At 49.8% G+C, this 21795-nt stretch overlaps 2 protein-coding genes across 3 annotated transcripts; one reads left to right on the top strand and one right to left on the bottom strand.

Annotated features, from left to right (window-relative positions):
• The first annotated feature begins 894 nt into the window (after positions 1-894).
• On the top strand, positions 895-4309 carry Plp2 (proteolipid protein 2). Its single transcript, XM_048335671.1, has 5 exons — positions 895-1127; positions 2393-2545; positions 2655-2750; positions 3210-3300; positions 3916-4309. Exons 1-5 carry the CDS (start codon positions 1032-1034, stop codon positions 3936-3938), a joined length of 459 nt encoding a protein of 152 aa, XP_048191628.1. The 5' UTR covers positions 895-1031; the 3' UTR covers positions 3939-4309.
• Positions 4310-4460: 151 nt separating this feature from the next.
• Prickle3 (prickle planar cell polarity protein 3) lies at positions 4461-20446 on the bottom strand. Of its 2 annotated transcripts, XM_048335629.1 has the most exons (9): positions 20315-20446; positions 19122-19207; positions 17313-17496; positions 9812-9925; positions 9401-9538; positions 7816-8019; positions 7541-7727; positions 5826-6128; positions 4461-5283 (listed from the first exon to the last, which is right to left on the bottom strand). In XM_048335629.1, exons 1-9 carry the CDS (start codon positions 20354-20356, stop codon positions 4700-4702), a joined length of 1842 nt encoding a protein of 613 aa, XP_048191586.1. In that variant the 5' UTR covers positions 20357-20446; the 3' UTR covers positions 4461-4699. The 2 variants fall into 2 exon arrangements, with proteins under 2 accessions (XP_048191586.1, XP_048191587.1); XM_048335630.1 differs by lacking the exon at positions 19122-19207 and having other exon boundaries at positions 20315-20426.
• Between the last annotated feature and the right edge of the window lie 1349 nt (positions 20447-21795).

Raw genomic sequence — 21795 nt, 5'->3', positions numbered from 1 at the left:
AGGGCCTCGTGTATCCGAGGCAGGCACTCTTGCCACTAGGCTATATCCCCAGCCCCCTTTTTGTTTTTTTGATGTTGGTGCAGGGGCTAGAACTCAGGCCTGAGCACTCTCCCTTTGCATATTTGCTCAAGGCTGGTGCTCTACCACTTGGGACACAGATCCACTTTTAGCTTTTTGCTGATTCATTGGAGATTAAGGTCTCAGTGACTTTCTTGCTCAGAGTTGGCTTCGGACCCTGATGCTCAGATCTCAGCCTCCAGAGTAGCTAAGGTTATAGGATAGAGCCAATGGAGTATGGCTTCACACTTCATTATCTTTTGGCCATAATTCTAGAACCTAGTGGGTTCCAGAAACCGACTGCCCCCCCTCCCCAGTTACCTAATTAGTAACAATTATCCATCTTTTTTTCATGGTAAAAATTATCCATCTTACTATTCACTTATTGCAAATACTTACACCTTTTCCTGGGAAAACTGAACTTTTAACATTCCAGACTCTGCTGAGAGTGTTAAGTAATCTACCATATGTGCATTGAGCAAGCTTTCTAAAATTCAAAATATTCTGCCTTTGGGAAATTTGCCTTCCCTCTCCCCTCTCCAGTCTGGAGCTTAAACATGACCTCAGCATTCAGCTTAGGAAACTGAGTCAACTCCCTCCCAAAGCCAGATTCATGTGCTTCTGAATGGAGCCAGTGCATTCACATTCTCAAAAGGCAAAAGGTCTTGATATTCTTGCGCCTGGTACCAGGGACTGCCAAGTGCCTCCAAGATGGGGCACCCCGGGGGCTGTTCTCTCGGCCAGGACAGTCATCATCGGCGGGGCGGGGCCAGGGGGCTTCCGGGGCGGCAGCCACCTGGCCCGGCCCCCTCCGGCCCCGCCCGCTTCGCCTCGCCGCGGTGATTCATTCCCTCCTTCGCCCCAGGGCCCCCTTCCCGGCCAGACAGCGGGTTAGACGGCTGAGAGTGCAGTGTCCTCGAACCTACGAGCCAACAAGCAGATCCTCGGCGCTCCTAGGGACAGCAGTCCACACCATGGCGGATTCTGAGCGCTACTCGGCCCCTGGCTGCTGGACAGCCTGCACCAGCTACTGGCGTACTCGAAAGGGACTTCTCCTGTTCGCTGAGATTGTGAGCGTTCCGGGGCTGGCTGGCGGCTGGGCAAAGGCTGGGTGGGGTGTCTGTACCACGCGGTACTGGAGGATCGGGGTGAAGCAGCCACGTGGCTAGAGCGCTCAGCAGTGAGGCACAGGTTGGGTGGGTTCGTGGAGGAGACTCGAGTCTAGGGGTGCAGAGGGCAATCCGTGTTTTCTTCTTTTTTTTTTTTTTTTGAGGGGGGTGGAATGGTGGTCGGGAGCTGGTGGCACACGTGAAGCGATCTGCCTATAACTCATGCAGGGAGCTTGGTGAAGGGAAAGCCCAAGTGGCTTCACTAGTGAATTCAGCAAAGGGGATTCTAAGGAGGCTGGGAAGTTGGGGGGTGCCTCCCGTGGTAGGGCGTGGTGCGGCCGGAGCACTGGTGAGCGGGCTGGCAGAGTGCCCAGGGGTGGGGCCTGTTGGGGTGGGGCCGCGAGGTCTAGTCTCCCCCCCCCCCACCGGGCAGGGCGCCCCACCCTTTGCCAGTTCTTCCTTGTCCTTTTGGGACTGAGTGGGCAGTCCTTAGCTCTTCAGGTGGCTAGGAAACCTTGGTTTCCCGCCCTCCTCAAAGTGGGCGCTGCCCTTGACTCACTTGGAAAAGGGGTGCGGCGCCTTTAACGGAGCCCTGCCCCTCCAGTGTCTGTCTCACCGCTCCCCAAAGGAGTTGCCAAGGGAACCGCACGTCCCGCCCCCTCAAGGCCTGGGAGCTGGCGCCAGCGGTGTTCACCAAACACCTGGCAGAGTCACCCCCCTCGGGCTGCTCAGATCATGGAAGAAAAAGGGGAACTGCCGGCCCTCAGTTCTGCTCCTTACCTGCTGAGTGACCCTGGGCAAGCCACTTAACTTCTCTGTGACTCACTTTTCACATCTGTAAAATAGGCACACTAATAATAGTATCTTTCTCATTAAGTTGCAGTGACTGTGAACGAATACTAGTAAAGTTCTTACAACAATTCGTGGAGCACTGTGAACACACAAAAAGTGTTTAGCAATCATGGTGTGTTATTTTCTCAGTCCCGGTAGACATTTGAAAAGTGGATTTTTTTTTTTTTGCCCCCTGTGCTGGAGATCGAACCCAGGGCCTTATGCATACTAGGTAAATGCTGTGCCACTGAGCTTCATCCCCAGCCTTGGAAAGTGGATTTGATTTTTTTTTCTTGTGGGCATTTGAGTTTGAGACCCTAGCCCTCGTTCCCCCAAATTTACATCACCCCAGGGAGCACACTAAGGCTCCCTTTCTTCTCATGTCTTCCTTGTAGTTATTCTGCCTGGTGATTCTGATTTGCTTCAGCGCCTCCACATCAGCATATTCCTCCCTGTCTGTGATTGAGATGATCATCGCTGCTGTCCTGTTTCTCATCTATATGTGTGACTGGCACACCAAGATGCCATTCATCAACTGGCCCTGGAGTGTGAGAAGGGGACCAACAGTGGCTAGGCTGGGCAGGGGCCTGGGCCATTGGGATTGTTTGGGAGCACTCTGAGTACTGACTACCCCTTTTTCCTTCCTATACCTTATAGGATTTCTTCCGAGCCCTCATAGCTGCTATCCTCTACCTGATCACCTCCATTGTGGTCCTTGTTGAGAGGGGAGGCCATTCCAAAATCGCTGCTGGGGTAATATTGATGGGGGAGAGGAGGCATGTCTAAAGCACAGGGAGGAGGGGTTCAGGATCCTGAACTATTTCTGCCTCTGCTTCTGTGGAAACTCTGTGACCCACAGCAAGTCAAATTTGCCCTCAAGGCCTGCAGCAAAGTCTGGCCTCAGCCATCATTTATCTCCCAAGATCATTTGTGATAAAATTCTCCCTGTCAGACCGGGAGACCTATCTGTTAAGCACAAACAGGAGGTGGCCTCTTTGTCAACATGTTCGGCTACCATCTGCTAGAACTTTGAATTGTGCTCCCTATGTGTGGGACACACATGTGGCTGTACTGTGTACAGAGGTACTGGGGGAAGGGGAAAATGAAGCCACCTGGACTTTCCTTGGGGCTCTCTGGCTTTTTAGCCTGGGGCTGGAGCTCTCATCCTGTATACATCTACTATCTAACTGTTTCATTCCCATCACCTGCCAGGTACTGGGCCTAATGGCTACTTTACTCTTTGGCTATGATGCCTACTTCACTTTCCCTCTTCGGCAGCAAAGACACACAGCAGCCCCCACGGGTAAGTGTGTGTGTGTGTGTGTGTGTGTGTGTGTGTGTGTTGCTGACACTGGAAGGGAAAAGGAAAGGGATCGCCCAGTAAGGGCATGAATACCAACTCTGTCCTTTATTGGCAAGTATCATAAGTATCAGCATTCTTGCTGGGGGCCAGTGGCTCATGCAAATCCCCAAGCTGAGACCTGGAGGATGGAGGTTCAAAGCCAGCCTAAGACAGAAAAGTTTGAGAGGTTTTGTTTCTAATTAACTAGCAAAAAATGCCACACTGGAGACATGACTCAAGTAGTAGAGTGCCAGACTTGAGCAAGAAAGCAGTGAGAGCTCAAGGCCCCAAGTTCAAGTCCCAGTGCTGGCACAAAAATAAGGATCAGTATTTCTTTTTTGTGTGTGCCAGTCCTGGGGCTTAAACTCAGGGCCTAAGCACTGTCCCTGAGCTTCATTTGCTCAAGGCTAGCACTCTACCACTTGAGCCACAGCGCCATGTCTGGCCTTTTCTGTGTATGTGGTTGTGCTAGGCAAGCACTTTACCACTAAGCCACATTGCCAGCGAAGTATCAGCATTTCTATGAGTAAAATGGGCACATGGTACTAGCTAATGCTTTCTCTTTTCCTCCTGCAGACCCTACAGATGGCCCTGTGTAGGCGAACTTCACTCACTGTGCTCTGCAAATCACTCCTCTAGAAAAACTCTTTCTAGTCCCCACAACACTCCCAGCCAAGCAACTCCCCGGCCCCCTGTTGTGGTAAAAGTGCCTTTATTGGGTGGATTTTGTCTACCAGTCTGTCAATTAACCCTCCTGGGTGTGATCACCTTTATAGGTATGCTCAGACCCCCCCTTCCCTTCTGCCAGCGTCCAGAAGGAGACACCAGTTCTGTCCACTTAAGCTACAAAATGAAGGAGGTGGGTGCCTCTGATTTCTGAGTGACCCACTTCAAATCACTTTGGTGTGAGGGATGAGCTATAGAGGGATAAATAAATAATGATTGTTAAAATCTGTCATGAAGAACTTAATCCTTTGGTCAAATGTGGATAAATCTTAAACCTCAAGAGGGGAGAGTAGCTAGGTGCCAGTGTCTCATGCCTGTATTCCTAGCTACTCAGCTGAGAGCTGAGGATTGCAGTTTGGAGCCAGCCTGGGCAGGAAAGTCCCGTGAGACTCCTATGTCCAATTAACAAGCAAATAAAAGCTGGGAATGGAGCTGTGGCTCAAGTGGTAGAATGCTAGCCTTGAGCACAAAAAGTTAAAGAACAGTGCTTAGGCTCTGAGTTTAAGCTTCAGTGCCTTTCAAATAAAGGGAGGGAATAGAGGTGGCCAGAAAGGGGGAGGTAGGAACGGCATTTATGAGTTAGTCATCATCTATGCTGACTGGAGAATGGAGCTTCCTCCAGGATTGACTAAGTTCAGGCAACAATGCAGTTCTTGTCTCTGGACTGGCGAGTTATCCCTGGGCCAGAATCTCCTGAGAGTGGTGGGGCTGGGGTGTTGAAGGTGCCAGCTGCAGTGCCTTGAGTAGTCTTGGGCCTGCACAAGTGTGGGGGTAGTGGGATGCGTTCCCCTAGGAAGAAACCATCATCCTCAGAGGAATCAGAACTGGGGCTAGAGGGTGAGCTAGAGCAAGATCCCGAGTCTGACTCTGATCCCAAATCACATCGATGATGGCAATGTCTGCCAGGATGGTGGTGGTGATGACGGTGGCGGCGGTGGCCACGATGTGGGCTGGGGGCCCTGGGTGGGGGACTGCGTGGCCTGCGGCGTTGGGCTGGGGGTGCACTCAGGGTCCGCCGAGGACCTCCCTCAGACACCAGAGGCTCTCGGAAGCTGACACGCTGTGTGTTCTGACGACCAAAGGTACTGTCCTCAGGGCGTTGATCAGGTTGTCCTGGGGACTCAGGTGGCTCAGGAGGACTTCGGAGTCCCAGCTCAGGCATGGAGTGGCGGTGTGGGGCCCCTCTCAGAAATCTAGGGGGCTCCTCAGGGCCTGCAGCTGGAAATTAAAGTCGATATGGGGCCACGCCTATATATGCCTGATCTGGCCTCTCCTCCTGTGGGGAGGCTTCCTGTCCCTTACCCCAATTCCCCAGGAATGGGAAGCGAGGCCAGGGACAGAAATGAGCAGTGAGCTAATGAGCTCCAAAAGTTTGAGGCCTGGATGGAGTGAAGGTGGGACGATCTCCCAGATCACCCAGAGCAAGGCCGAGTGGGGATGACGTGAGGGGCGTCGCTAGGGAATGGGGAAGTGGCTTTGCTGGAAAGGGGAAAGGCCTATATTTAAATAGAGGCGTGGCCTGGGCCCACAGAGTGGACCCAGAAGGGAGAAACTTGAGCAAAAGCTGGGACACATTGATGAAGGGGCTGGCGGTAGAGGCACTTGGACCTAGGGCTCAGGAGGCAGGTTAGGGCTAGAGCTGGCCAGGAATGGTGTGGGGAAAGGAGGCGTGGCCAGAGTATGTGAGGCTGGACATGCTACAAGTGCTGAGTTGGGCAAGTGGAGGGGGAGGGCTGGCTGTGGCTGGGCGTGGCTCTCACCAGGCGTGGCCTCAGTACTGGTGCCTTTGGTAGCGGTCTCTGACGACGCCCCCTCCTCAACTGGGAAAGAGGCGGTGGAAGCAGTGATCCGCGGCGTGGCGGTGCCTGCACTCCAGCTGCGCCGGCTGGATCCTGGAACCCTGGTCTCTGACCCAAGGCTGCAGGCTCGGGAGCAGAAGATTAGGCCACGGCGTGGCAGGAAGGGGCGGCCCAGCAGGGCTCGACCACAGCTACTACAGCAGAAGCAACGATCTGAGGCATGCCAATGCTGGCCCTCATAGGCCATCTGACCCTGGTCCAGGCCTGTGGGGACCAACACAAGGGGGAAAATGAGGCAGAACTCAGAAGCATTCACCCATCCCTCTTGAAATAGGGCTTTCCTTGGGAAGAGTTGGGGAATCCCAGGCAGGGTACTTTGATATGCTACCCCCACCTTCCCGAACGGGATTCTTCTCTGGAGAAAGCAGGAAAATTGAGGTTTGATTTTCAGTTCTGGGTTCCCCATCTTCCTTAGCACCTGGAGTACTGGCTGGTAATGTCTCCCAGCCCCACTCCTGAAGAGAGTGGGGCTGGGGAGTGGACTCTTAAGATCTAGGCCAGGCTTAGACATTAAGGAGTGCTTGCTTCAGGTAGAAGGCAGTGGAAGGCTGGACCTGAAGAGGCTTGGGTGGTGGGGGCAAGGACATGAACTTATTGAGAAAGAAGCAGGTCTTAGAAGGTAAGGTGGTGTTAGAAGGTAGGACCTCACCTAGACTAATGGAGGACAGAGGAAGAGAGACTAAGACATAGCTCCAGGCCAAAGAGGACTGGAATCAGAAGTTGTTATGCAGGTGGTGGGTATGGGTATGGGTATGAAGTGGTAGCCTATTGTTGTGTGAGTGCAACTTAAAAAGTATGACATAGCCGGGAACTGGTGGTTAATGCCTGTAATCCTAGCTACTCAGGCTGAGATCTGAGGATTGCAGTTCAAAGCCAGCCTGGGCAGAAAAGTCTCTGTGAGACTCTTATCTCCAATTAACCACTCAAAACCCAGAAGTGACATTGTGGCTCTAGTGGTAGAGTGCTAGCCTTGAGCAAAAGAGCTCAGGGACAGTGCCCAGGCCCTGAGTTCAAGCCCCAGAACTGGCAAAAAAAAGTATGGCATATAACTGGGTGCTGGTGGCGCATGCCTGTAATCTTCGTTGCTCAGAAGGCTGAGATCAGAAGATTACAACTTGAAGCCAGCCTGGGAAGAAAAGTCCATGAGATTCTTATCTCTAACCAGCAAAACACCAGAAGTGGGGGGTATGACTCAAGGAGTAGAGCACAGCCTTGATCAGTAAAAGCCAAGCAACAGTTATAGATCCTGAGCTTAAGCCTCAGGGCTGGCATATCCACAAAAAGTATGGCATATGTTAGTTCAGTGCTAGAGCACCTGCTTAGCATTATTGATAATGACGGATTCTGTCTCCAGTACAAGGGGGAAAAGGAGAGAGAGAGAGAGAGAGAGAGAGAGAGAGAGAGAGAGAGAGAGAGAGAGAGAGAGAGAGAGAGAGAGGCACATAGCTATGTATGTTGGGGGCCTGTGATGGTAGGAATAAGAACTGGGACTTAAAGGATAGGGAGGTAGGAGGGGGATGAGGCCTGGACAGGAGGGACAGGAGGACTCCTGGTGGGTGGGGCCATGGCCCTGCTGCCCATGCATCCCTCTGCGCACTCCGATGATGTTCACCCACCAATGTGCTCTCCACAGCCATCACAGTACTCAGCATGGCGGGCCTCGTAGCAGGCACAGCAGTGGGGGCGGCTCTGATGCATGACATAGCGCTGCCCTCCGAGCGAAGCTTCACACTCAAAGCAGCAGAAGTGACCCATGTGCCAGTGCCGGCCCTCAGCCTCCGTGCACTCAGGGGAGAAGATGATCTGCAGGGCACAGATCATCTATGACTGTCAGAAGAGCTTGCCTTTGGCCCCGCCCCTCCACTCCCACTTTGGTCAGGGAGGCACAAACCTCATCACAGGCTTGGCAGCGAGGGCGCAGGCATTCAGCATGGTGGCGCCCACAGTAGACCTTGCCAGCATGATAGAAGTAGATGAGGTCAACAAGCAGCTCCCGGCACGTAGTGCACACAAAGCACTGTGGGTGCCAACAGGCTCCCAGGCCTGCACGACTGGCAAACACTGCAATGTCCCCACCTCCGATCTGCTTCCCGCACTGTCAAATGATAGACACCATCACTATTACCAAGATGGTCCAAGGGATGGGGTCAGTGTCATACATGGGACTTCCCTGTGATGGATCTTGTGTGTGTGTATGTGTGTGTGCGCACGTGTGTGTGTGTGTGTGTGCTAATCTTGGTGTTTGAACTCAGGGCCTAGGTTCTGTCCCTGAGCTTCTTCTTCTTTTTTTGTTGGGTTTAGGGCTTGAACACAGGGCCTGGGTACTGTTCCCGAGCTCTTGCTCAAGGCTAGTGCTCTACCACTTTAAGCCACAGTGTCTATCCTCAGACCTCAGCCTCCTGAGTAGGATTACATGCCTGAGCTAAGGGCACCCAGCTCTGTGATGAAGCTTTTTGACTAGCTCCACCTACAGGGAAACCTTGATATTTCTACCTGAGTGGAAGTGCCTTAGAGACTGAGTCAGCTTATGGGTGGGGGAAACCATAGATACAGGACCTTCCATAGAGAGTGGCCTTACAGGCAAGCTCCTCTGTGGGCTAGGGCACATGTAGAGACAGGCTAAGTCCAGTGGGGAATGGTGAAGATAATTTCCACTCCAGAATTTTACCAAACAGTAAGATCTAAGGATGAGCCCCAGTCAGTAGAGAAGGCACTGGCGATAAATCTGACCGCTGTGTGTGTATGTGTGCATGTGTGTGTGTATGCATGCGTGTGCACTCAGGTGTGTGTTGGTACTAGGGTTTGAACTAAGGGCCTGGCACTATCCTCAGCTTTTTTTTGTGTGTCAGTCCTGTGGCGTGGACTCAGGGCCTGGGCGTTGTCCTGGAGCTTTATCTGCTTAAGGCTAGTGCTCTACCACTTGAGCCACAGCCAGCCCCACTTCCAGTTTTTTGGTGCTTAATTGGAAGTAAGAGTCTCATGGCCTTTCTTGGCCAGGCTGGCTATGAACTGCAGCCTCATGAGTAGGTAGGAGTACAGGTATAAGCCACCAGCATCTGCATAAATCTGCCCACTCTATAGGACTCTAGAGAGAGGCTTTGCCAGTATAGATAAGTTATTCCTTTTTTGTGGTGCTGGGAATGGAACCCAGGTCTTCATGTATGCTAAGCAGGCCCTCTGCCACTGAGCTACATCCAGAACTGACCTGTGGGTCAGTTCTTAAGGAAAAGATCTGACCACAAGAGGACCAAAGAAACAACCCATGACATGCATCTACTGCATGCATGCATGGATGAGAGGAAACCACAGAGAAGACAGAGACAAAGTACACCCAACTGTGAGATGACTTAAAGAATAAGCACTATTCACTAGGAGGCCCTAAGGATAATGTACTAGGGCTTCAGTGGTGGGTGGGCCTCAGTGGCCTAGGGCCAGTGCTTCAGAGTCCTCCCTTGCAGAGGACCTCTATGGCTCACCTCCTCACAGATGGCCCCAGTGATGGTCACTGGAAAGATGCGTACAGTGCCACGCCCCAGATTCTCCCGCTTCCGTTGCTGGCTGAAGGCTCTGAGCTCTTTCTTCTCCTCTTCTTCCAGAGCTGTGCAATATTGTGCCTGGAGAGAGGAAGGGGATCTTCCAAAGGTCATCTTTACTCACCATGTTTACGTCCAGGCCTTTGTATCCATAGATTGTGCCTCTTGTCTAAAATGCCCAACCTCTTTTCCCAATGCCCACGTATGGCTTTGCCCAAGCCTTGTCCAGATCTTTCATCTTGTCTCAGCTCCTTTCCTCCTGTGACCTTGTTCTGCTTATTTCTTTCCAGATGCCCTGCATTTGCACAGGATGTGCCCTGTAATTGGCACTCCCTTCCTGTCTTCTCTCCTTACCTCACTGTCATGTGGCGGCAGCTGGTGCAGCAGCTGTTTGATCCTGTATTTCTCCCCCGGACTGTTGACATAGGGGACCTTGTCTTCTGGAAGGCAGCTGAAAAACTGGTACACCTGGGAGAACATGGGTGGGGTGGGAGAAAATACTTGAGGTTAGGGGCTGCTGCGATATATATGAGAAAATTAGTTGTCTGAAGGGAAGTGTCTTAAGTCCACCCTCTTTCGTGTGTGTGTGTGTGTGTGTGTGTGTGTGTGTGTGTGTGTGTGTGTGTGTGTGTGTATTGCTTTTGGGGCTTGAACTAAAACTATCACAATCTTTCTTGGCTTTTTCACTGAAAGCTGGTGCTCTACCACTTGAGCCACAGCTCCACTTCTGGCTTTTTGATGGTTAATTGGGGATAAGAATCTTATGGATTTGTTTGCCCAGGCTGACTTCAAACCACAGTTCAGATCTCAGCTTCCTGAGTAGCTAGGATTATAGGCATGAGTCATCAGTGACCATTGGGAAAGACCAGGTGATGGCTATGTGGGACCCATATGTAATACCTAAAAAAACAAAACAAAACAAAAAATAACTCCTTTCAAAATAAGTTCAATATAATAAAGTGAGGAAAGTCTGAAGTACTACAAATATTTCAGTATTCACACATTAGCAAATTATGACATGGAACTACATCGTTAATATGGAAAACAGGTAAAATACAAGAGCCTACATTACTATTTATCTTGAAACCGTTAATGAAAATTAGTATATGTGAGTTCATCATAATCGCAGAATCTACATTTACAAACACCTCTCTCTCTGCCTCCCTCCTTCTCCTGGTACAGTGGCTTGAATTAAGGGCCTGGATATTCTCTCTTAGCTTGTTTGCTCAAGGCTAGTGCTCTACCTTTTGAGGCACAGCTCTGCTTTCAGCTTTTTGGTGGTTAATTGGAGATAAGAGTCTCAGATTTTTTTGCCTGGATTGGCTTTGAACTGTGACCCTCAGATCTCAGCATTCTGAGTAGCTAGGATTACAGGCGTGAGTCACCAGTGCCCGCCCTCACCCCCCTCCCTCTTTCTTCTTTCTTCCCAGTCCTAGGCCTTGAACTCAGGGCCTGGACACTGTCCCTGCCACTTGAGCCACAGTGCCACTTCTGGCCTTTTCTGTTTATGTGGTACTGAGTAATGAAACCCAAGGCTTCATGTATGCTAGGCAAGCACTCTACCACTAAGCCACATTTGCAGCCCTCCCTGCTTTCTTTTCTACTCTTTACAGTAAAACTCTTGGAAAGAATTTTGAGCACTCCTGTGAAGCCCATTTCTTCTCTTGATTCTATTCCAGTTAGGCTTCTGGCCCCCATCTCACCTTCCTGCATGGCTGTTAAGGTCATTCAGGATGTCTACATTGTTAAAATCATTGTTCATGCCTCTGTGGACTTGAACATCAGTAGCTCTGGACCTAGGTGGTCACTCCCTCTTCCTGGAATGCTTCTTCCCTTGGCCTCCAGGCCTCCACACAGGCCTGGTTTCCTTCCTGCTCATTCTCTGTCCCTTTTAAAAAATTTACTTTGCTATTATAAAGATGAGCTACAGGGGGATTACAATTACTTGGTTCTCTGTCCTTTTGATTCCTCAAGTAGCCAATCCTTGAATATGGAAGTATTGGAAGGCTCCGTACTTTTCCCTTTTGCCTCTGCATTCACTCTCTTGTGAATTACATATTACTTTGTGGCTGTAAATAGCATCTGTTGACTAAGGGGTCACCATACACAACTCTAGTCTGAGAGCACTTGCTTTTCTTTTTTTTGCCAGTCCCTGGGCTTGATCTCAGGGTCTGGGCAACTCTCCTTGAGTTTTTTTTTTTTTTCTTTTCTCAAGGCTAGTGTTCTACCACTTGAGCCATAGCTTGGTAGTTAATTGGAGATAAGAATATGATGGACTTTCTTGCCCTAGCTGGCTTTGAGCTACAATCTTCAGATGTCAGTTTCCTGAGTACTTAGGATTACAGGTGTGAACTACTTTTTGTGGGTCATGTGGCTTGAACTGGGCCTGGGCGTTGGCCCTGAGCTCTTTTGCTCAAGCCCAGTGCTCTACCACTTTGAAGAACAATGCCACGATATTTTACTTTAAAAAAATTTAATTTTATTGTCAACGTGATGTATAGAGGGGTTACAGTTACACTCATAAGGTAGTGAGTATACTTCTTGTCAAACTTGTTACCTCCTTCCTCATTTTTCTCCCACTTTCCTTCTCCCTCCATGGATTTTAATTTTGAGACAAGGTCTTGGTCCAAGCTGGCCTCCAACTCATAATCTTTCTACCTCTGCTTCCTAAGTGCTGGGATTATAGGTATTGGTTAGATTTTATTTATTTATTTATTTATTTATTTATTTAGCCAGTTCTGGCGCTTGGACTCTCAGGGACTGAGCACTGTCCCTGGCTTCTTTTGGCTCAAGGCTAGCACTCTGCCACTTGAGCCACAGCGCCACTTCTGGCCATTTTCTATATATGTGGTGCTGGGGAATTGAACCTGGGCTTCATGTATATGAGGCAAGCACTCTTGCTACTAGGCCATATTCCCAGCCCTTGGTTAGATTTTTGTTTTTTCTGTTTTTTTGGCCAGTCCTGGGCCTTGGACTCAGGGCCTGAGCACTGTCCCTGGCTTCCTTTTGCTCAAGGCTAACACTCTGCTACTTGAGCCATAGCGCCACTTCTGGCTGTTTTCTGTATATGTGGTGCTGGGGAATCGAACCCAGGGCCTCATGTATACGAGGCAAGCTCTCTTGCCACTAGGCCATATCCCCAGCCCCCTTGGTTAGATTTTAAACTAAGGTTAAATGTTGGCTGTGGTGGCACACACCTATAATCCAGGCACTTGAAAGGCTAAGGCAAGAGGATTGTGAATTTGAGGGCAACCTAGATACATAACAAGTTCCAGGCCAGCCAGGGACTACCAAATTAGACATATCTCAAAACAAAATAAAATGAGAAAGAAAATTAAAAGCAACAAAAAATAAAACAAAACAAATACAAACAATAACAAAAGAAAATATCTAGAATCAGGAATGGGGGTATTGCTCAGTGGTAGAGCAGTTGCCTAGTATGTTCAAGGCCCTTGGTTTCCATCCTCAGTACCACAAAATATGTGTACATATATGCACCTATTCTAAACCATACTATTTGGAAGTAGAGCTGTGGTTCAAGCAGTAAAATATCAGCCTTGAGTGAAAGAAACCAAGTGAGAATGGCCATACCACCCTGAACGTGCCCGATCTCGGAAGAAACCAAGTGAGAGTGTGAGGCCCTGAGTTCAAGCCCCAGTTTCAGCATAAAAACTAACAAGACAACAACAAAAACTGAACTAAACCCATATTCTTTCCTCTCCCAGCACTGACCAGTGGCCTGGATACTGCAGTAATCTCCTCGTTGTAGCAGCTGCTTCCTTCCTCATTCCTAGCAGCCGTTAACAGCAGCCAAAGGTCCTGTTAAATCCTAAGACCAAACACATTCTCTTGTGTTTGGAGCACTCCTCCTCATTCCAAGTCTGTCTTCATAACCCCATCATCTTTCTTACTTCAGCTCCAACCGCTCTCCATTTCATTTTCTTTGCTCCAGCTGCTTTGCTCTTCTCTTTTTTTCTTTTTCTTTTTTGTGCTGGTCCTAAGGCTTGAACTCAGGGCTTAGGTGCTGTCCCTGAGCTTCTTTTTGCTCAAGAGCAGCGTGTGAGCTATATGCCACTTCTGGCTTTTACTGAGTAGTTTATTGGAGATAGTCTCACAGATTTTCCTGCCCAGGATGATTTCAAATCACAATCCTTAGGGGCTGGGAATGTGGCTTAGTGGTAGACTGCTTGCCTAGCATACACGAAGCCCTGGGTTCAATTCCCCAACACCGCATAAACAGAAAAAGTCAGAAGTGGTACTGTGGCTCAAGAGGTAAAGTGCTAGCCTTGAACAAAAAGAAGCCAGGGATAGTGCTCAGGACCTGAGTTCAAGCCTCAGAACAGGCAAAAAAAAAAAAAAAACAAAAAAAACAAAAAAAAGAAACCCACAATCTTCAGATCTCAGCCTCCTGAGTAGCTTGGATTATAGGCATGAGCCACCAGCATCTGGCGGCTTCTTCTTCTTCTTCTTCTTCTTCTTCTTCTTCTTCTTCTTCTTCTTCTTCTTCTTCTTCTTCTTCCTCTTCCTCTTCCTCTTCCTCTCTCTCTCTCTCTCTCTCTCTCTCTCTCTCTCTCTCTCTCTCTCAACAGGACTTTTTCTTTTCCTTTGTTTTCTGGTAAATTCCAGCTCTCCTCTCCCTTCTGTACAGATATGAAGCACACTCTTTCCTTGGAGCCTTAACATTGCTATTCCCTTTGCCTGGAACGTACTGTCCTCAGGTACCTGAAGGCTCATTTCACCTCCTTCAGTAGCTGCCTTCAGGGTAGCTGAGACATTATTTGTTTGTGTACTCTATTTACACTTTCAACCTTCCTCCTCACTTCCCTTTTCCTCCATCTTTCTCTTTCTCTCCCCTGCCTTCCCTGCTTTCTATTCCATAGTCCTTATGCCTGTTAATTTTTTTTGCCCATCCTGGGGCTAGAACTCTAGGCCTGGACACTGGCCTGGGCTCCTTTTTGTTCAAGGCTAGTGCTCTACCACTTCAGCCACAGTGCCACTTTTGATTTTTTCAGTGATTAATTGGAGATAAGAGTCTCATGGACTTTCCTGCTTAGGCTTGCTTGATCCTCAGTGGCTCAAATGGCAGAGTGCTAGCCTTGAGCAAAAAAGAAGCCAGGGATAGTGCTCAGGCCCTGAGTTCAAGCCCCAGGAATGACCAAAAACAAACAAACAAACAAACAAACAAACCAAAAAACAAACTGTGATCCTCAGATCTTAGCCTCCTGAGTAGCTAAGATTACAAGTGTAAATCACTAGTGCCCAGCTCTTTATGCCTTTTGATAATGCCATAAGCCATCTGTATCTGAGAGTTCCATACCTTCATGTTCAACCAATGTGGATCAAAAACATTTGAAAAGCCCCCGGTGCTAGTGGTTCATGTCTGTAATCCTAGTTACTCAAGAGAATGAGATCTGAGGATCAAAGCCAGCCTAGGCAGAAAATTCTATGAGAGTCATATCTCTAATTAACTAGCAAAATGTAGGACCAGAGGTGTAGCTCATCAGTAGGGCACCAGCTGTGAGCAAGCAAGTGGACTGAAAGCTCAACACCCTAAGTTCAAGCTCTGGTACTAACACACATACATGTGTACAAATAAACACACACACTTTTGAAAAGAAGCTGAGCATCTTAGTGTACATTTGGCATCTAGCCCTGAGGAGACTGAGTCAGGAGGCCTGGGCTACATATTGAATTCCAGGCCACTTTGAGCTACATAGGAAGGCCCCTCTCTCAAAGACAAGTAGAAGTGGGGAGGATGGGGGGGTGGAGGTGAGGGGGAGAGGGGGAGGGAAAGTGGGAGAAAAATAAGGGAGGGGGTAACAAGTATGACAAGAAATGTTCTCACTACCTGTAACCCCTCTGTACATCACCATAACAATAAAATTAAATTTTAAAAAACAATTGGAAAACAATAACAAAAGGTTGGATGTGATGGCTCACATCTGTATTCCTGGACTCTTGAGAGAACAGGAAGATTTAGATTCAAGGCCAGTCTAGGTAAAAGGTTATCAAGACCCTATCTTTACTCCATTACTGTGTCCCCAGTGCTCCACATTATTCACCGAATCCATGGTGGTATGCATCAGTCATTCCAGTTACAAGGGAGGCATAGATAGGAGGACTGTAGCCTGAGGAAGACCCAAGTAATACTTTGAGACCATAACTGAAGACTTTAGCTAAAGTAATGCACAACGTGGTGGCCCTGTAATCGTAGCTACTCAGGAGGCTGAGATCTAAGGATTGTTGTTTGAAGCCAGTGCCATGGAGTCTTCAGGAAAGTCTGTGAGACACTTTTCTCCAATTAACTGCCAGAAAGCTGGAAGTGAAGCTGTGGCTTAAGTGGTAAAGTGCTAGCCTTGAGTGAAAAAGCTCCAGGGCAGCACCCAAGCCCCGAGTTTAAGCCCCAAGACTGGCACCTCCCTCCCCCCCAACCTAAAGCAAAACAGGCTAGAAGCATGGCTAAAATGGTAGCATGTCTGACTACCTAGTACAAGGCCCTGAGTTCAAATCCGAGTACCATCAAAACCTCAGTACCATCTCCCCCCACCCACAAAAAACTTTCTGGGGGAGAAAAATGAGAAAGGGGGGTGACAATATTTGACAAGAAATGTACTCATTACATTACTTACATAACTATAACCCCTCTCTGTTCATTACCTTTACAATAAAATAAAATAAACATTAAAAAACAACAAAAATATTTTCTGTGCCATGTGAAGGTCTAGCAAGACCTACCAGAAGCCAGTTATGCTGGCAAGATCTTAGGTCTCTAGCCATCAGAGCTGTGAGAAATAAATCTGTCCTGTATAAGCCCCCCCAAACATTCATACACACCCACACATATGTATGCAAAAATATTGAAAAATTTGAAATATAAATATATCTGTAGAAAATTTTAAAAAATTGTTACCTGTACTGGACATGATTTTTGGCTCAATATTTTCTAAACAAATCCCTTTTCATTTTACTGGGACTTGATTCCAAGGTCTCTAATGTTCTAAACAAGCACTACTTCTGGACTACACCTTAGTCCATAAATAATACAGGTACTGTAAGTATTATAAGTAATCTAGCAGGGTGCTTGTGGTTTACACTTGTAATCCTAGCTACTCAGGAAGGTGAGATCTGCGGATTGTGGTCTGAAGCTGGCCCAGGCCGAAAAGTCAGTTTGACTCTTACCGCCAGGAAAAGCCAGAAGTGGTGCTGTGGCTCCAAATGGTAGAGCACTAGCCTTGAGCACAAAGAGGCACAGGGACAGTGCCCAAGCCCCGAGTTCAAGCCACTTGAGCCATAGCTCTACTTCTGGCCTTTTGGTGTTTAATTGGAGATAAGAGTCTCACAGATTTTCCTGCCTGGGCTGCCTTTGAACCACGGTCCTCAGATGTTAGTCTCTTGACTAGCTAAGATTACAGGCATGAGTTATGGTGCCCAGCTATTTATAGGTTTATATACTCTCTTTAGGAATTGAATCATCATATGGGAGGATATGTGTGTGTGTGTGTGTGTGTGTGTGTGTGTGTGTGTGTGTTTGCATGTGCATGCTAGGAATGGAACCCAGGGACTTGTGCATGATAGACAAGAGCTGTGCCATTGAGTTGTACCCAGCCTCTGTTTCATGTTTTCTCCATTGCTGTGAAACAGTGATTATAGGAGTGCCCCCACATTATTCACTGAATCAATGATGTGATGAGTGAAGTTCTGGGACAAACCCTGGGGTAGGGGAAGAATAGGGATAAAATGACAGAGCCTGAAGAATTGGCTCAGTGATCATACAGGGCCCTCTGCATTGCTCTAGAAACAGACTGTCCATTTGAATGTGTGTTTGCATGTATATTCCCCACTGGAGAATGGTTACCTGCTCAGGTTTAAGGCCTGGGGGCACCCAGGCATACTCCTCAGAGGCACAGCCTGAATCATCATCTGAGATGGAGTGCCGCTGGAAGTCAGAGATCAGCCGACACATAATGCGTTCTAGGTCCACAGGCACAGCGTGCACGGCATGCTCCTCTCGTGGGCATTTGCAGTGCTGACAGATCTTTCTGAAGAGCCAGGATGGGATCAATTACTAAAATTTTATTCAATCAGACCTCTAGACAGCCCAAATCCAACTGAAAGGTGGCCCACGCAGATTACTACCCAAGGACTCTAGTGTGGCCAGGGCTGACAGGAGGTGGGACTAAGAGCCAGGGTCTCACTTGAGCCATGGGGAGAGGAACAAAGGTTGTGTGGGGTTCACCTTCTAGCTGATGGGCTGGAAGAGTCCAGAGAACTGAGAGTGGGGGCTATGGGCCTGGACACAGGATTTGATAGGGTGAGCCTGATGTGACAGGTGGAGTCTCAAGGACACAGCCTAACCTTCCAGCTCTGAGATGTGTGTTAAACTCTGGGCAGACAGCCTGAGAAGGGTGGGGCTCTGAAACTGAGATTGGAGTTCTAAATCTAGGCCGCTTCACCTAGAAAAGTCTTAGTAGTGCTTTGTGGGGAAACTCTCCTTCAAAGTGGGCTCTCCCTTGTGATGGGATTCTGAATTTGTGTGTGTGCGTGCGTGCATGCTTGTGTGTGAAAGTGACTATCAGCCTCTGTCTGTGGTACTTTCTTTCTTTTTTCCTGTCCTGGGGATTGAACTCAGAGCCTGGGCTGGGCACCATCCCCGAGTTTCTTTTGCTCAAGGCTAGTGCTCTATCACTTGAGCCACAGCGCCACTTCTGGCCTTTTCTATATATGTGGTGCTGAAGATTCGAACCCAGGGCTTTATGCATGCTAAGCAAGCAATCTACCACTAAGCCAGATTCCTAGCCTGTCTGTGGTACTTTCAGAGACTCTTTTGGGTGCCAGTACTGGGGGCTTGGAACTCTGGGCCTGGACACTGTCCCTGAGCTTCTTTTGCTCAAGGCTAGGGCTCTAACACTTGGGCCATGACTCTGCTTCCAGCTTTTTTTTTTTTTTTTTGGCCAGTCCTGGGCCTTGGACTCAGGGCCTAAGCACTGTCCCTGGCTTCTTCCCGCTCAAGGCTAGCACTCTGCCACCTTAGCCACAGCGCCCCTTCTGGTCGTTTTCCATATATGTGGTGCTGGGGAATCGAACCAAGAGCTTCATGTGTAGGAGGCAAGCACTCTTGCCACTAGGCCATATTCCCAGCCCTGCTTCCAGCTTTTGGAGGTAAATTGGAGTGAGTTTCACAGACTTTCCTGTCTGGCCTGGCTTTGAAAAATGATCCTCAGATCTCAGCCTCCTGAGTAGCTAGGATTACAGGCATGAGCCACTGTTGTCTAGACAGTTTCTGGGTCTTTTAATTCAGGGCTCTAGTAGGAGTATAGGACAGTGAGTGTGGGAGAGAGAGCTCAGAGCCTAAGAAGTTGTGTGCGAGGGAGATGATTCCTGGGGTGGTACTCAAGGCCACCAATATAGGATCTTCCCAGGATCAGGGAATTTGGGGAGGACTCTTAGAATCGAGGTTGTGTAGTGGATGGAACTCTCCTGGGAACTGGACTACTGGGAATGAGTCAGGTGGTGAGACCCTCAACCTGATCTTGAGGCTCTTTTTCTGATTGAGGCGTGTGTAAGAGCAGAGTTCAGGCCTAGAGGAGTGGCTTAAGCACCCCGCCCCCAGTTCCCCTGAGGGCGGAGCTCTGGCAAAGGCAAAGCCGTGGGGAGGGTCACTTACCTCCAGCCATGCAACAGGAAGCCTGGGCACTGTTCCCTGCAGGAGTTGCAAGGTTGGCCTCGGTCTGGATCTTCTGCCTCTGGAGGCTGTAGTGGGTGGGGACAGAGTCCCAAAGAGGCGCCGGAGTAGGGAGGGAGAAGTCAACGCCCTTCCCTCCACTCCCAAACCCAAGACCACACGCTGGGGCCTGTCCCACTAGGGCAACTCTGGGCAGGCTGAGACAGTGCTTAGAGCATGGGGGGAGGGTACACAAACGAGCCAGAGGTGGGACAACGGAGTCCACCTCACTGTAGGCCCTTTTTGTGAGGAATTAAGGTTTCTGGGATGGGCTTGTCCCCCACACCAGACCTAAAACACTTCCATCCATCGAAAAAAATCCCATACTCTTCCCATTAGGGCAGAGCCTCCAATCTGGGCATCCTTTCCCAAGCATCATCTTGGCCTCTTCTCTACCTAGGAGGCCAGCAGCACTCCAGTTCCCTGGGGTAGAAGTCTGAGACCCCATTCTTCCCTTCAGAAGCTCAAGAGTTCTCCTTAAAATCCCTGCTCCCCACAATTTAAGGAACTGAAGATCTTCTCCCAGGACCTCAGGTCACTCCTGCTCCATTCAAGAACCCCCACCTCAAGAAGCCTAGTCTTTATCACGAAACCTAGGCCTCATCTTTCCTTGTCAGAGAACCAAGGAAAAGGGAGACCCTTCTACCTAGGAAGCTAAGAATTTTCAGGCTCAGGTGGAAGCTTAGAAACTCTGATTCTGCAAATCCCAGTCTCTCACTCATAAATTGGGGGACATTCGACCAGCATAGCACTGCCTTTTCAAAGTCTATAGTCCCAAAGATAAGAAATTCCTTCCTTCAGAAGCTCAGGAGGTTCCTGCCCATCCTGATGCCCAAATCCAATCTTTTGACCCTCAGAATCCTCTGTCAAGTCACAGGAGAGGGAAAACACAGCAGGTCCCTTGGGGGTGCTGATTAAGGTGTGCCCACATGTGATTAGGCAGAAAGGGCCACCGGATCCATACTAGTTCCTATATCCGTGAGCCTCAGCTTGTCCCAGTGCCCCCTCTACGAAAGCTGGGGATAAGAAGTCTCAGACCTGCTGTGGGGCTCCTCATTGCTATCCCTGTGCTCAGCCCGCTTGCCTGGGCCTCCGTGTACCCCTGCCCACCCACTGCTGCCCAGAATCGCGCTCACCACACGCCCAGAGCGGCGCCTCCGCGACCCACGCGCGAACATGGCGCATCCGGACAGGGTCAATCCCAGCCGGGTCAGGCGAATGAAGTTCTCACTGCTGCCAGGCCACGGCGCGTCCGGCCTGGCAACTCTGTTCCGTAAACCTGACTCCGGCGTGGGAGGGGCGCACCCCGTAGAGCCCGCCCCCCGGCCTGTGGCTCTCGGCGGCCAACTGCGTCCTCTACCTAAAGGTTCTGGGCACTGCCAGCCTGCAGCCCAGAAGAACCTTACCAAAAAAGTCCCCTGTGCTCTCGCCTGGGGCCGGAGCCAGGTGTCTGGAGGCACAGCCTCCGGAACCCCACTATGCCACGCGGCTTCTGGGCTTGGAGGCTGGTGGGGAGGGGCGGAGGGGGCTTGGAGGTGGTGACCTGAGGAGAAGGGGTGGCGCTCCCGGGTGCTTGTATTGATGCCTTGTGTCGATTTGTCTTGGGTGCTGATTTGTGGCAAGGGATAAAGGCGTATGGATTAAAGCCACTTCTTAGCCCCTTCTCAAACTTTCTCCCCCCCCCCCACCCACTCTTCCAGACGAATGGCTCCAACCACATTCACAGTGCCAGCAGGTACTGCGTGGATCTCACCATCTGGCTAGACTCTCCCTTCCCCATTCCCCTCCAACAGCCAGGATTTTGAGATTTCTGAGGAAGATCTGAGCCACCTCCCCCACTCCCTGGCCTTTCTTTACAGGCCCACCCATCGTCCTCCCCTCATTTTCTCTCCAGTTACACATCCCCCTTCCTTAGCTCAGTTCCCAAGCTGAATCTCTTTTTTGCGCTCTCAGGATTCTGGGAGCCTGTGGGTTGGGGGAAGAGGGGGCTTAGGCACCTGCAATCAAGAACTCAGAACCCAGGCGCCTGGCCCGGGTCTTTAATTAAGCACGGAGGCGGCAGCCGGTTGCCGGATCTTTCATCTTAGGCGCCAGGGAACTTCCTCCACCCCGTTATAGACAGCTCGGTCACTTCCCACCCTTCCCGGTACCAGGGAGGAGCCGGGGAGAGGGAAAGGGGAAAAAATAATTCAGCTATGGAGTCCTGCCAGTGCCCTGCCTTCCAGCCTAGCCGATCTCCCGGTTGTTCCGGCATGGACAGGGGTCTGCTGAACCCCAACATGGGGAGTGGGGGTTATGTAGGATGAGGTCTCGCATTGTGGAGTCATCGTAGTTGGATTCCGTGAGGACTTGAGGAAAGGGCTCCACGGGGACTGAGAAGGATCATGGCTAAGGAACCAGAATTAGAATCAAATATGAGAAAGCCTAGGCATTCGATGGCTAGACATGGGGCAGCAAATAAGACTACTTGGAATGATCTGAAGGCTAGGCCAGGCTTCACCAGAGGATGCGGCTGGGGGGTGGGGTGGGTCTGCGCTTCCTAGCATCTCTTCCCATCCATGTCTATCCTCATCTGGATTTTAAAAAAATAAACACAGAGAAATCAGAGTCGAGCAGA

This window comes from Perognathus longimembris, chromosome 28 (genome assembly GCF_023159225.1).
Source record: "Perognathus longimembris pacificus isolate PPM17 chromosome 28, ASM2315922v1, whole genome shotgun sequence".
Lineage (NCBI taxonomy): Eukaryota > Metazoa > Chordata > Mammalia > Rodentia > Heteromyidae > Perognathus > Perognathus longimembris.
The sequence above is the reverse complement of the archived record's forward strand: the minus strand, read 5'-3'. Positions and strand labels throughout refer to the sequence as shown.